General features: G+C 46.3%; 1 protein-coding gene across 2 annotated transcripts in view; it reads right to left on the bottom strand.

Moving 5' to 3' along the window:
- Dpy19l3 (dpy-19 like C-mannosyltransferase 3) overlaps positions 1 to 14,653 on the bottom strand; it is a 69,283-nt gene that overhangs the window by 52,653 nt on the left and 1,977 nt on the right. For both annotated transcript variants that reach the window (XM_052165377.1, XM_052165386.1), the window contains exon 3: positions 12,222 to 12,355. In XM_052165377.1, coding sequence (XP_052021337.1) covers positions 12,222 to 12,355 — 134 coding nt within the window. The remainder of the gene's footprint in view (positions 1 to 12,221; positions 12,356 to 14,653) is intronic.

Here is a 14,653-nt window from a genome sequence, read left to right as displayed (position 1 = left end):
TCTGCAAACAAAACAAGCACACACTCTGGGGAGCCAGAGAGATGGCTCAGCAGTCTAGAGCACTTTCTGCTGTTGCAGTCGACCCAGGTTGTGTCAGCACCCACATCAGCAGGCTCACAATTGCCTGGCACTACAGTTCCAGGGGATCCAATGCCCTCTCCTGGCCTCTTGGGGCATAGCACTCATGTGTGCATGCACATACACATACACTCATCTACATGCATAACTTAGAAATAAAAGTTTAGAAGTTGGATGTGGAAGTGCACAACAGTGAGTTTGAAGACAGCCTGGTCTACATTGTAAGTTTCCAGGCTATCCAGGAGTAGTGAGACCTTGCTTAAAAAAAACAAAAACAAAAACAAAAAAACCAAGTTATGTTCATTTTGTGCCCTGCTTCTGGGAGGAATGCATATTTGATTATGTCTGTGTTCTCACTCTCACTCTCCTCTCACTCTCCTCTCTCTCTCCCCCCCCCCCCCGGGGGAACTTTTCAAGGTGACTTATCTTAACTACAATGACACAGGACAACTTATTTACCTTTCTGTGTACGATCTCCTGACATTCTACAATGAGTAGTGTGGTCAGAGGGCCATGTGTGTGTACCTCTGCTGTGCTTTGGGTAGCTTTCTTCCATAAACACACCTATGGGGCTTTGCATTTTGAGACAGCTTCGCTATGGAGCCTAGGCTGGTTGTGAATCCAGATCTCTCAATTCTTCTATCTGTACTTCTTAGGAGCTAGAATTACAGGCTTGTACTACCACACCATAGATCTATTTATTGATCTATCAGGTTGCTGTTTTTGAGACAGAGAAGCTCAAAATCTCCATGTAGCTGAAGATGCCTTTAAACTCTGATCCCAGTGCTGAAATCACAGGTGGGCACCACAACACAGTTTATTGTATACTGGGGATAAACACAGGGCTTCTTGCATGCTGCGGAAGCAACTCTATCAACTGAGACCTATACTAGACCAACTTAATAGTTCTGAAATGGATACACATTTATAGCTATATTATGATTCTAGCTATAAAAGAGAATCCAGGATGTCTCCATTAGTTAGGTCTTTTCCTCCTTTCCCTTCATGTTTTATGTTATTACATTGTTACTTAGTTGTTATATTATAGAACCAAATATTACACATGTAAGCCTGTGTTACTTATACCCATAGACTTTATGCTGTGGTATTAAGTATCCTTGGTCCTATAGTAAATAATGTGAGTTCAACTGACGACATTTCTGACATTTTAAAAATTCTCTTCTAGATAGATTTTTGTTCATTTGATGTTTTTTGTTTTGTTTTTGAGATGCAGTCTAGCTATACAGCCTTGGATGGTTTGGAATTCACTATGTAGACCCGGCTGGCCTCTACCACCTGATTACTAGGATTAAAGGCATGTAACACCACACCCCAACATTTACCACTGTTTTAAAAAATCTATCCAAAGTCTGGACTAAATATTTCCTTTCAATTTCTTTAGGAGCTTGAAAGTCATTTCCCAGGCTATGATGAGTTTGTATAATGCCTTTGGTGGTTTGAATAAGAATGGCCTTCATGCCGGGCGGTGGTGGTGCACGCCTTTGATCCCAGCACTCGGGAGGCAGAGGCAGGTGGATTTCTGAGTTCGAGGCCAGCCTGGTCTACAGAGTGAGTTCCAGGACAGCTGGGGCTACAAGAGAAACCCTGTCTCAAAAAACAAAACAAAACAACAACAATAAGAAGAATGGCCTTCATAGTTTGAATGCTCATCACCAGGGAGTGGCATTATTTGAAAGGATTAGAAGGATGAGGAGATGTGGTCAACCACATGTGGCTTTGTTGGAGGAAGTGTGTGACTAGGAGTGGGCTTTAAGGTTCCTTTGTTCATTGTCCATGCCTGGCCTATTCTCTCTCTCTCTCTCTCTCTCTCTCTCTCTCTCTCTCTCTCTCTCTCTCTCTCTCTCTCTCTCTCTCTGCCTTTGGATCAGGATGTAGGGCTCAGCTGCTGTTCCAGGGCCATGTTTCTTGTCATGAAAATGGACTAAACCTCTGAAACTACAAGCCGCCCCCCCCCCCCCAGGTAAATGCTTTCTCTTATAAGAGTTGCCCTGGTTGTGATTTCTCTTCACAGCAATAGATCAGTGACCAAGACAACAGCTTTATATATGATGAAATGAGTAAGGTAACATATAAATTGCTTATTCTATAAGCATCATTTAAAAGTAATTAATTTTTTTGTGATAGGCTAATATGCAAGCCTCTATTGTAGACCTAGATTAGCTTCAAATTCATGATCCTCCTGCCTCTGCCTCTTGAGTGCAGGCATTACAGGTATATGTACTACCAAAGTCAATTCCAGCCAGGACCTCCAAATTTCACATCTGATTATGAAAAATTTTGAGGTGAGTTTAACCTATGAGTGTCTTCCTAGGTCATTGTGATCTTCATTGAGTTCTGCAATCAATCTCCTCCCTCTTCTTACTCTCAAATCGGGGCCCTGTGTGTGCTATAAAATCACGCTATCACGTAGCTATAGCCCGGTGCTAAGTCTTACACTTTCATACTGCTCTATGCTTTGCATTCTTCTGTGCATGCAATGGTGGTGCACATGTGCCATCGAATGGGTATGGAGTTCAGTGGACAACTCTGTCAAGTTAGCTCTCTCCTCCCCACTTTACATGGATTCCAGGAACCACACTCAGATTGTCAGACTATGTCCAAAGTGCTGCTACACACCCGGCCATCTCAGTGGCTCAGAATTAATGTATGTGTACAGATACACACATATACGCATGTGTGCATACAGAGTTTCACGTATCCTGGGTTGGCCTCAAACCCATTATGTAGCCCAGGATGACCTTGAACTTCTCATCCTCCTGTCTCTTCCTCTTAATTGCCTCTTAATTTCGGGTCTGTTTCACCACATCATATTTTTTGGGTGTTACATCCTGCTAATAATTTTGCTGGTTAACTTTCCCTGGGACTAGCTATGTCCTTTCAGTTTGTATACCCAAGTTCCCCTTTGTCCTTCAGTTCCCTGGAAACACATTTCTGATTCACCCTTTCTCTCCTCTTGGGCTGGCTCCCGAGTGTTACAGGTTTGCTACTCTTTGTCTTCCCTGGCTCCCCACCAACATTTGATTAATTTCACTCAACTGTATCTATTTACAAGCTGGTCAAACCCCTCCTCTTGAGCTTTCCACCGTCCCCATCCACAGAGTGCTGACTCTGGTTTGGTCCTATTTTCGCTTCTTTTCTAGATTCTGTGGGATTCTCATGTGTTCTTTCTCTTCATGGCCTTTATCTCTTTATAAAAAGTACAGATGTAGGGTACAGATGTTCAGTAAGAGTGACTGCCGCTCTCGCAGAGGATCTGTACCGATGTGATGGCTCACAACCACTCATAGCTTCAGTTCTAGGGGATCTGGTGCCCTCTTCTGGCCTCTGAGGACACTGCATGCATTGCAGTGGTGCACACACATAGGGGCAGGCAAACACTCTTTACTCATAAACATACATTTTTTTTTTTAAAGGCTCTGTTTTGAATCTATCTTTCAAACTAGCAAACACTTTATTTGGGGGTCAGTGTGTCAACATGTAGTTGAGGCTAACCTTAAACTCTACCCTCCTCCAGCCTTCACCTCCTGAGTGCTGGGGCTAAAGGCCTGCATCACTGTGCCTGGCTGTTCCTGAGGTATTTCTTCAATTTTCAAGTGTCTGCTATAAGGTTTTCTGGTTTCTTCTTCCCTTTTCTCATTTCACAACCTTCTGCTAGCTCCTTCTGGGTAATTAGTCATTCTGAATATGACTGACTACTTCTTTCTTAAACAGTTCCTTCCAAAAAGGCTTTGGAGGGAGAGGTTGAAGACAACACAGTCAGCAAAAGCTGCTTTAAGATAGAGGATGTTTTTAAGAGAGACTTCTTAGCCTGCCTTGTGGTGCATGCCTTTAATCCCAGCACTCAGGAAGCAGAGGCATAGGCAGAGAGAAGTTCCAGGTCAGTGCTCTACATATGGAGTCTCAGGCCAGCCAGGGTATCTAGTGAGACCTTAAGAATGTTATCTTTAGTTTTCTCCTTAGTTTATTGAACAGTGATTGGCAATGATAGGGTTCTTCAAACTGTGCTACTATATTCCCCATCCCCCAGCCTACAAATACAGTCAACCCCTTAGAACGCCTTTCACACTGCTTAGCTTCCTCCTGCTTTGTGGCTCTTTGTGCCCATTCCCACACTCCACATTAGGTCATGGGTGGCTCTGTCTCTCAGGACATGCCCACACATTAAGCCTGTCCCCTCGCTGGAACTCCACCTGAGCCCTTGCTTTTACACTGCCCAGCTCCACAGGATTTTCCTGGAACCCAGGTAACGGTCTTCTTAGATTCCTGAGACACAGAGTCTGGGCACAGCGTGGTAGAGGGTACTTTCTACTCAAAAGCCTTATAAGGAAGATCTGGAGTGGGGGGCAGGAAAGAGAATCCCGCTCTCTCCGTTTCCTTAATTGTTCTGACACAATTTCAAGATGAGGAGCAAGTGACATGTTTTTACTGCCACTTTCAAGTGAGAAGTTAAGTAAGTAATTTTGGGAATTTAATGACACAATTAGAAACAATCCAACACTCTAAAATTGGGGCACGTTTAGAGAGTGAAGTAAATAGTACACACACGTCGCATCGGCTCAGTTCTATAGGGATACTTTCTTTTTTAACCTAATAAACCCAAGCTTGGTAAAGGCGTGTAACTGTCTGTGTGAGAAACATGTGATATGATGTCAGATATGGCAAATTATGCATATGATATTTACTAGGTAAATACATATGCACAAAGGATGAAAAATAGAAGGGAAATAAAACCCAGGCATGTGGACTAGCCAAATGCTCTCCCCTAAACCACACTTTCTCCTTCAGAACTCAACTGTTTTCCCCCTTACCGTCGTGTGTGTGTGTGTGTGTGTGTGTGTGTGTGTGTGTGTGTGAGAGAGAGAGAGAGAGAGAGAGAGAGAGAGAGAGAGAGAGAGAGAGACTGGAGACTGAACCCAGGGCCTAGGCAAATACTCTACCATTGAACTACATCTCTGGCCTATTTTTATTTTGTTTACATTGAGATAGGGCCTTGACAAGCTGCCCATGCTGGCTTTAAACTTACTCAGTAATGCTCTGCCACAGCATTCTGAGTAGTTGGTCCAGCCAGCTCTAAAAACACTTGATAAAAGTAACATGCGCTGAAGCTGGGTGTGGTGGTGCATGCCTTTGATCCCAGCACTCAGGAGGCAGAGACAAGAGGATCTCTGTGAGTTCAAAGCCAGTCTGAACTACACTTCTAGGCTGGCCAGGACTACCTAGTGAGACCCTGTCAAAAACACAAAAAGTTTGTGTGTGTGTGTGTTCCTAAACATAAGTACAATCTATTCTATCAATATAATGCATGAATGTTTGTATATATGTCTTTATGTTTGTTTTCAGGGCAAATCATTTGGTATTAGATAACCAATTGCTGTGCCTTTCCGTATTTCTAATAACAATTAAATAACAAAAGAGGCCATGGATTCAAGCAGGTCTTTTGGAGGGTTTTAAGGGACGGGAAGGGGGAATGACATGATTAGAAACGACGGGCAGTAGTGGGTCTTAAGCACTGTTCCAAATGAAAGTCTGTTTCACCATCACAGTACAGCATGTATAACAACAACAAACAGAACATAATAAATGCTCAATAGATAAAAGCATAATGGCAGCATTGCCTTCCTCTGCTGACAGCTGATGTTATTAAATTGCACTGCCTGTCCCCTACTTGCCAGGACTAACGATGTCCCCTCCTCAGCCTAGCTAAGCTGCTTCTTTCGACCCAGCTCCAAACAGATCCTCCCAGCAGCTACACACACACACACACACCACACACACACACACACACACCCGCCTTCTTCCCTTCCCGAAACCCCACAGCAAACCCCACGGGTTCACCCTGCTTCAAACACAAGCTTATTTACTTAGCTCCAGTAATGCACTGGGCTTTAAGGGCAGTGCAGCGCGTAAGAATGTGCACTGTGCCCTTTTGGTTTGTTTTGATTATGATAAAGGACAGTAGAAAAAGCATGCTACAATTTAAAGCCAAGGTGTTTACAAAGTAAGAAGATGAAAAAAAAGTACCAGCACGCTGCAGACACTCAATATAGGACTGTGTTTTTGAGTCTATAGCATCTGAAGGTTCACGGCAAGAGAAAGAAAAACTACAGTGACGGAACAGGAGCAAGTAAAGACTCTGACCCATAAGCAAGGCCAGGAAAGGTACAGTCTTCACGTTGGTGTTTCAAGGTTCCCGCTTTTCAAATTCTAACACTGCAAAGACAGGGCCTTTGTCAAGGCCCGAGACTGCTCTGAAGCACGCTGTCACACATTCAAGGTGAGCCTGGGTTAGGCTCAGAGTTCCAATGAGGTGACAGCATTCTGTCCTGATCTTACCCTGACTCCGATCTGCCACTGCTCAGGCACGGCTGAGCCCTAGGCACCCTCAAAGGATCATGACCTCTTGGCTAACACATTTGGGATTTTCCATGACCCTGACCACAGCCTGATGTGTAAAGCAACACAACTGGTATGTTCTGCCAGAATAAATGTTACCAGGTTCCCCTGACCTACACCTGACAGCAATGCCACTGTGGTGTTTGCCTTTAGAAACTCTTTGTCCCTGAGCTTTGGGGCAAGAGACCCCACTCTTGGCTGCCAGCTAATAAAGGATTCCAACTTGGCCTTGTGTGCATGTAACTTTCTCACCTGGACTGTAGCATCAAGCTATCCAGGGATGGGCATTGAGACTGGGTTTCAAAGGACACAAACAAACAAACAAACAAACAAACAATCATACTGAGGAAAGGCATGGTGGTACACCCCTGTAATCCCAGCATTCAAAGCTGAAGCTTGCGGAGCAATACTTGGGGGTTAACCTGGACTACAAAGTGAGATACTGTCATAAAACTCAAATCGGCAAATCATTTGCAAAACAGAAACACAATGTACAAGCCATCTATTTTACAAAGAATTATTTGTAGTCTTTGAATAATTAACAATTCCGAGTACTCAAAAATCTGAGTATCTGATTTGAAGCATTTGAAGTAACAAGCTTCGTGCCAGGAGTCATGGTCCACACCTTTAATCTCAGCACTCAGGAGGCAAAAGCAGGCAGATTTTTGAGTTTGAGGCCAGCCTGGTCTACAGAGTGAGTTCCGAGCCTGCCAGAGTTGCACAGTAAGACCCTGTCTCCAAACCAAGAGATACTGTGAGAGCAGTCAGGAGCCTCTGAGCTCAGTTGCAGCCTCCATGGGACAGGGGGTGGTGGGTGGAAGAAACCTGTTAGAGAATATGGCAGCTTCTGGCTCCCCAGATGGAATCGGAGGCACAGAAAGACGGCCCCGGCTTCTCCTCCTTTCCACTCTACACACTTCTGAAACAATCTCACCCACACATCTACAAGCTGGTAATAGGAAAATGTCCGTTTTCCAACACAGATGGAGTGCCTGCCTTCAGAGCCACAAATCCAGCTTCCTCAACTCCCTATCTTTAGCACAACTACTTTGAAAGAGGCTTCGGTAGCAAAAGTCAGCTGGTGGGGGGTGGGGGGGTAGTTGGCGGCAGGAGAATCATGAGTTCAGAGCCAGCCTGGGGTACAGCGTGAAACCTTGTCCTTGAAAGTAACTTCTAGGCCTCAGAAATCAAGAACCCGGCTGTTCTCTGTCCTCTGTTCCTAAATGACCCCGATCGGCAGCTTGAGGCTGGTGACTCAGAAAGGGCCTCTCATTTCTGCAGAGATGACTCAGGATGTCTGTAAGCCTTGCCAGTAACTAGAAGGTTAGTGCTTTGAGCTACACAGTATCATTCACTCTGACCTCTCTAGGCTGCAGATGTTCACCCGTGGCCAGTGACTGAGTCTCATGTCAGCCAGTTTTTATGTCAACTTGACACCAGCTATGAGAACCTCAACCTATCAGACAGGCCCATATGGAAGGCCTGTGGTACATTTTCTTGATCAGTGTGGGAGGGCTCACCTCACTGAGCAGTGCCACCCCTGGGCAAGGGAAAGCAAGGAACGTTAGCAAGCCACGAGGAGTACGCCCGTAGTCTGCACTCGACCCTCCATGGACACTGACAGACTGAGTTCCTACCTCCAGGTTCCTGCCCTGACTTCCTTCAAGGATGGGCTGTGACATGGAAGCGTAAGCTGAGGGTGACCCTTTCTGCCCCGCGTTGCTTTTGATCAGGGTGTTTCATCACAGCAATAGTCACCCTAAGGGAGACACTCGTTTAGCTTGGATGAGCTGCCCCTGCTGGCATCAAACCACACATTGCCAGTAGGGCAAAGGATGCTTGGGTTTGCGATGCTCCGGGCCGCCCTACATCTCTCCCTTCAGCTGGTTCTAGCCTGTATCATTATTCCACCTTCAAGTACAGCGTGTCCCTGAGTTCTAGCATTCATTCTAGCCAACTGCCATCCCGAATAACTAGGGCACCTCAGAACTGATAGCCAGCTGCTTAGAAGTGAGAACCACCTGGGAATCCCTCAACTTGAGACTGGAGTTTGGCCTTTCGGCTTGTTTGCTTTATAGACCAGGTCTCTCCATGTCACTGTGGCTGGCTTGGAATTCAGAGACCAGCCTGCCTCTGCCTCCCAAGTGCTGGGAATAAAGGTGTGTGCTACTGTGCCTGGCTGTAACTAGGGTCTACAGCCATGGACGTTTGGGCGAGGACTAGTTCTCACCTGGGAGGTTTGGCCTACCTGGTGGTAGCTGGCGAGAAGGGGCTGTGCCCTGGAGGACTGCAAACAGGCGTTGTTACAGAGAATGGCGGATGGATCCAGCCAGCCAGCCTCCAAGCTGCTCACAGAACATACCAGACATACCAGACTGTCACTGATCTTTCTGCCCTGCTTTCCATAAAAGATGTCACCTTCCATTTAAGAAAAAAAAAAGTCCTTCCAGGTCAACTTCCTAGAAAACTCTGATGCCACTCCTTCTTTCTAGCTCCTACCAAGCTCTGAGCCCCTACACAAAGGGAGTGCAAACTCAAGCTCCCCAAAGGCGGCCCGTCTGTGTGGAGGCTGCAGACCACAGTCACACCATCTCACGCCATCTTTGGTCTCAGCAGCCATTGGTCCCCAGCCTCTCTATTGACCTAGGACATCCGTCTAGTAGGTGTAACCTTTGGCAAACACTCAATGAGCTAAGAACTAGTTCTCCCAGATTCCAAATGAATGTCACCCGACAACAGGTAACCCCGCAGCAGAGCTCTGCCCCCCACTCCCACCCTGTCCTGTACTCCATGTCCTAGTCTGTCCTCTCCTGCTGGGACAGATGGAGCACCAAGACTAGAAGCGACATGGGCAGGCAACGGTTTAATTTTTATACACCCAGTCCCTCATAAAGGGAAGTCAGGGCAGAAACTCAGAGAAGGAATCAAGGCTGAGGCCCAGGAGGGGGGCAGCCTAAGGCTTGCTCTGCCTCCAGTGGAGCGAAACCTCGCACGCCAATCATTAATCAATTACAGTCCAGTCTGACGGAGGCGTTTTCTCAAGTGAGGTTTCTTCTTCCCAGAAGAACTTGAGTTTGCTTCAAGTTGTCAAAAAAAAAAAAAAAAAACCAAACTGACCAGCACACCCACACTGGTGCATCCCCACCAAAGTATTCAGATAAATGCATTGCTTTATGATTCTTTTGGTCTGTGACACAGAAGTTCCTGTAACCTCTCCCACAGCAGCATGTGTCAATCAGGGCGGGTGACATGAGCCATACTCTGGCCATGCTCAGGTTTTTTATACTCCCTTCCGGAGTCCTCATGCTCACAGGATTCTGGCTCCTCGCACCACCTGCCGGGCTCTGGACTCGCCAACCTCACTCCCACTTTGGAGCTGCTTTCCTGGACTGACTCTGCTCCTCCTTTTCACCACGCAGATCCCGTTTCCAAGTCTCCCCCCTGAGGGCTCAGCTTTCCCCTAGTTACTCCTCCTCTGCTGTGACTTTTCCTCCTGCTTCTGTCCCCCTCTTCAAAGTTAAGTTCCGTCTCCTCCGATGGTGGTGCCGGATGGATTTCCAGGCAGGAGGAAGATAATCGCTTACTGAGTACCCTAATTGGATATTCAGGTCTCACAGAATCCGCTGAACGGGATTAACCCAGCGGTGGGCTCTAGCTTTCCTCTGCCCTCCTCAATCCATTCTCCACGCCACGGCCTGAGACACCGCTCCAGTGGGTTTTCTCTCAGGAGCACGGGCGCTCCACTGCCAGCTGTTTCCACTCTCAAGCTACACTGTCCCCATCTGTTCTCCAGACATGCTGCCCTGTTGCCGCCACACCCAAGTCTCCTGCCTCCTGGCCTGGGCACGTGTTCAGGATGAGTGCCACTATCTGGAGCCTTGCCAGTATTCTCCTCAAGTATCACACAGAGGTAGGGTCCCATCTTACTTGTGTACACCGCTACCATGAGGCATGCTCGACGATGCAGGTGTCTAGCACATATTTACCCCACTTAGCATGCTGGACAAGCTCAAGTCCTGGTTACTCCTTCCGTGTTCTCCATAAAATGCAGTTCAGTGTGACCCACAAAACAGGTGCTCAACCCAGATTGGTTTAAAAGCAGCATGACTACTACTCTGACCCAGGGAAAAGTCTAGGGTGACTCGATGACATCGAGTGTCTTGATGGAGTACATGGCTTTTTACAGATGTGAGCAAGGCCATTCACAAACTTTAAAGAGCTCGATTCAATTAATTGTAATTAACTCCATGCTTTCTTTCAACACGTCTTCCTACCACACTGCTACGAGCCTTTAACTTTGGCTACACAGTCCCACAGAGGTATTTTAGTCTTTATTCAAAATAAAGATATTAATGTGCCCAAAGAAGCACTATTCTGGGGCTGGAGTGATGGCTCAGTAGGTAGGTGCACTGGCTGCTCGGCCAGAGGACCAGGGTTCAGTTCCCAGAGCTGGCAGCTCAGCTCCAGGGAATCTGATGCTCCTCTCCCAGGTCACAGCTAAGTGCACACTGTGTATAAATAATAAGATGAACCTTAAGGGAAAAGGGAAGGCAGGTTTGCCTCAAAAAACCCTGGCAATGGGCACATTTCCGTCTGCGAAGTCACAGAGCTGCCCTGAAACTATGCCAGTCAGGTCTAGAAGTTCCAAGAAAGACAGAAAGAAAACGAAATGATGTTTCGAAGAGTCAGCCCTGTCCCCCACTCTAAACAAATAATGACTTTTCCACTCAACGCCATCTACACACAATCTAAAGCAAGGTCTGAAGCTCTGGATGGGGACGCGGGCTCCAATAGTCTCTGCTGTTCTTTTTGTCTATTGCAACCAACAGACAGGAAAAGATAAACGGTCTACCTCAGCCCAGTTTGTACACAGGTATATGTAACCAAAGGGAAAAGTAACAAAATAGCCCTCACGCCCACTCTATCACATCCCTGCTGCATTTCACTGGAGAGCAGGACTCACAGCCACTATACCAGTTTTGGAACCCACATTCCCATAAATACTGACAGTCCAAAACAACTACAGTACAATTAAATTGACTAAAAAGGCCAAATTTTCTTTCTTCCTTTCTCCTTCTTCTTTCTGCTTGTGTATAGGGGACACACAGGCACACGTATCTGCATGTGAAAATGAGTGGGGGGCCACAGGCCACCTTGAGCGTCACCCCTCAAAAGCTGTCCATCTTGATTTTTAAGAGGCGGAGTCTCTTACTGCAACCTAGGAGTGTAAGAACACACCACTGTGCCTGGCTTTTTACAAGGGTGCTAGAGAGCTGAACTCAAGTCTTCACTTTGTTTTTTTTATTTTATTACACAGGGTCTTACTATGTAGCCCAGGCTAACTTCAAATTCAAAACCCTTCTGCCTCTGTCTCTCTAGTGCTGGGGGAATGCAGACACCATCACTGCCAGTGAGAAACTCATTTGATTAGACAAATTTCCATGCTTTTTAAAATGATGAGCACTGAAGTCTTTACCCGTGAGTGAAACTCTTTCAAAGTCCTGGATTCTTTTGTCTTTGAGGGGACAAGGTCTCATGTGACCCAGGCAGGCCTTTGAAGGTCTGATCCACCCCCGAGTCCCGGGATTACAGATACGCACTACCATGCTGGGATAAGAGACTGGGTTGGTTTTCATGGTCCAACTGTGTGGTCTCTGCCGTTCATCTACATGGCCAGCTACCGGGGAAACAGACGAGTTGATCGCATAATGGTCCAAGGGGCCGCATACCTTAATATTGGAAAACCACAAGTCGTTCTCATGCAGGGTGGCCAGGTAAACAGATGTGAGAAGTCCAATGCAAAGGGCCACAGTCGCGCCAACTGCAGAGGACAGGATCTTCCAGAACCTTCCAGAGGCACAGCCTTTTAGAAAGGAGAAGCACATGAAACACAAAATTTAGGACTTCGAGACAGCTCCATCGTTAACACCCCTGGCTGTTCCTGCTGTGACCGGGGTTTGGCTCCCGGCACTCACTTCGGGCAGCTCACAACCACCTATAACTCCAGATGTAGGGGAGCTGAGGCCCTCCTCTGACCTGTGCTCATTTGTACAAACTACACACCGACATGACACACACAGACACGCAATTAAAAATAAAAAGTATTCCAGAAACGATACAGCGTAAGAGGGATATATGTAAATGGAGCTTAGAGCTGCTTTGGAAAAGTGCTGGCTAGTATTTATGTCAACTTGGTAGAAGCTAGACTCAGCTGAGAAGCAGGGGAACTTCAATTGAGAGTTGCCTCCCTAGGATGGGCTGCAGGCAAGGCTGTAGAGGATTTCCCTCATCAGTGACTGACTGTGGGCTCTGCAAACTGGAGTCCTGAGTGCTGTAAGAAAGCAGGCTGAGCAAGCCCTGAGGAACAAGCCAGTAAGCAGCACCCCTCCACGGCCTCCGCATCAGCGCCCGCCCTGTGTGAGTTCCTGCCCTGACTTCCTGAACAGCAATATGGAAGTGGGAGTTGAATACACCCTTTCCTCTCCAAGTCGCTTTTGGATTACGGTTTTCCATCACAGCAATGGAAACCCTAACTAATACGGGGATGCATTTAAATTATCAAACATCTTGGGGACTGGAGAGACGGTTCAGGAATTAGGAGCACTTATTGCAGTTACAAAGGGCACAGGCTCCATCCTCAGCTCCTAACCTAGTGACTTCAACTGTAACTCCGGCTCCAGGGAACCTGGTGCCCTTTTCTGACCTCCGGGGGTTCCTTCCTCCTCCTGACCACCAGGCACACGCACACAAGCTTGTGGTGTACTTATGAAAGGCTCGGGGCGTGGAACAGAAAGAGCAGCGTGCTCCGCAGTAGCGCACGGATCTTGCCACACTTTACAAAGCTGCTTGAGGCGAACCACGTGCGGAGGCAACAACATTCTGACAGCAAGATAAACACCATCGTCTGCTCCCTGGGTGAGCAAGTCGGCAGAAGCAGTTTTTCCTTCTTTTTAAAATTGTCCTTTATTTCCAAGGTTGCTTTTTTTTTTTTCCTGACATGATTTCATAAGATGATTCATCTGCAAGGTTTTGGTTTTTTGTTTTTGCTTTTTTAATTAAAAAATAAAACAAAAAGAGGGCTGGAACAATGGCTCAGGAGTTGAGAGCACTTACTGTTCCTGCAGAGGACCCAGGTTCACTTCCTATCACCCACATGGTGGCTCAGAACCAATCGTAACTCCAGTTCCAGGGAACACAATACCCAATTCTGACCTCAGGGGACACCAGGTATACATATAGTACATGTGCAGGCAGAACACTTGTACACATAAAAATAAATAAGTAAATATGTCTTCAAAACCAAGGAACAACCAGGGGCTGGTGGGGCGGCTCAGTGATAGGGGTACTTGCGGCCAAGGCTGATATTGATATCAAGCCTGACAGTGTGGGTTAATTTCTTTAACCCACAAGCTGGGAATCGAGAACATTCTCCCTCTAGTTATTCTCAGGCCTTTACATACATGCCCCTTGAGCCACCATACACACAAAGCAAATAAATGCATGTAATAAAAAAAAAAAGATGCAATCTAACATACATTTAAGCTGCACATTATCAGAAACTACTGCAAATTACCTAACATGCCTAGACTCTCATAAGCTTGGCCAAGTGGCCTGGCTTTCCAACCGAGAGACCTTTCATCTTACCAAACAGTTCTCTCTGCTACCTACTAGCTCTAGCTGCTAAGAATTCATCAGGCTACAAAGGATTAATTATGTCCTATACAGAAAATGGCTGATGGGTGTGAAGTTTTTTCATGCTTGCTAGAAGAAATTTGGCCATGTTTAATTACCTAGCAACTGCTCAACATTATATAAACAATTCACTAAATTCTCTTGGCTTTCCCCTGTCCTCTATTCTTACCCACTCCCTAAATAAAGCTAAAGACGCAACTTGAGGAGTTTGACTGGATACACTTTGTTAAATCTCTTTTTCAAAGACTTTAATGAAATGAGACTTAGCTGAAAGGAGGGTGCAGGGCACACCAGACAAGATACTGTAGAAAAAGACAGTTGGCTAGGGCAGCCGAAGCGTCCCTTAAAGGACCCGATGACACTACCACAGTAATTTAATCAACAGATAACTTACCGAGGATTCCTTCTCACCAAAGCTCTTTTACTGATTATAGCTGAAAAGCCAATATAATCAAAGTACAGTCAGAAT

Source organism: Apodemus sylvaticus, chromosome 1 (genome assembly GCF_947179515.1).
Source record: "Apodemus sylvaticus chromosome 1, mApoSyl1.1, whole genome shotgun sequence".
Classification (NCBI taxonomy): Eukaryota; Metazoa; Chordata; class Mammalia; order Rodentia; family Muridae; genus Apodemus; species Apodemus sylvaticus.
This window is presented reverse-complemented; position numbering and strand designations above follow the sequence as displayed.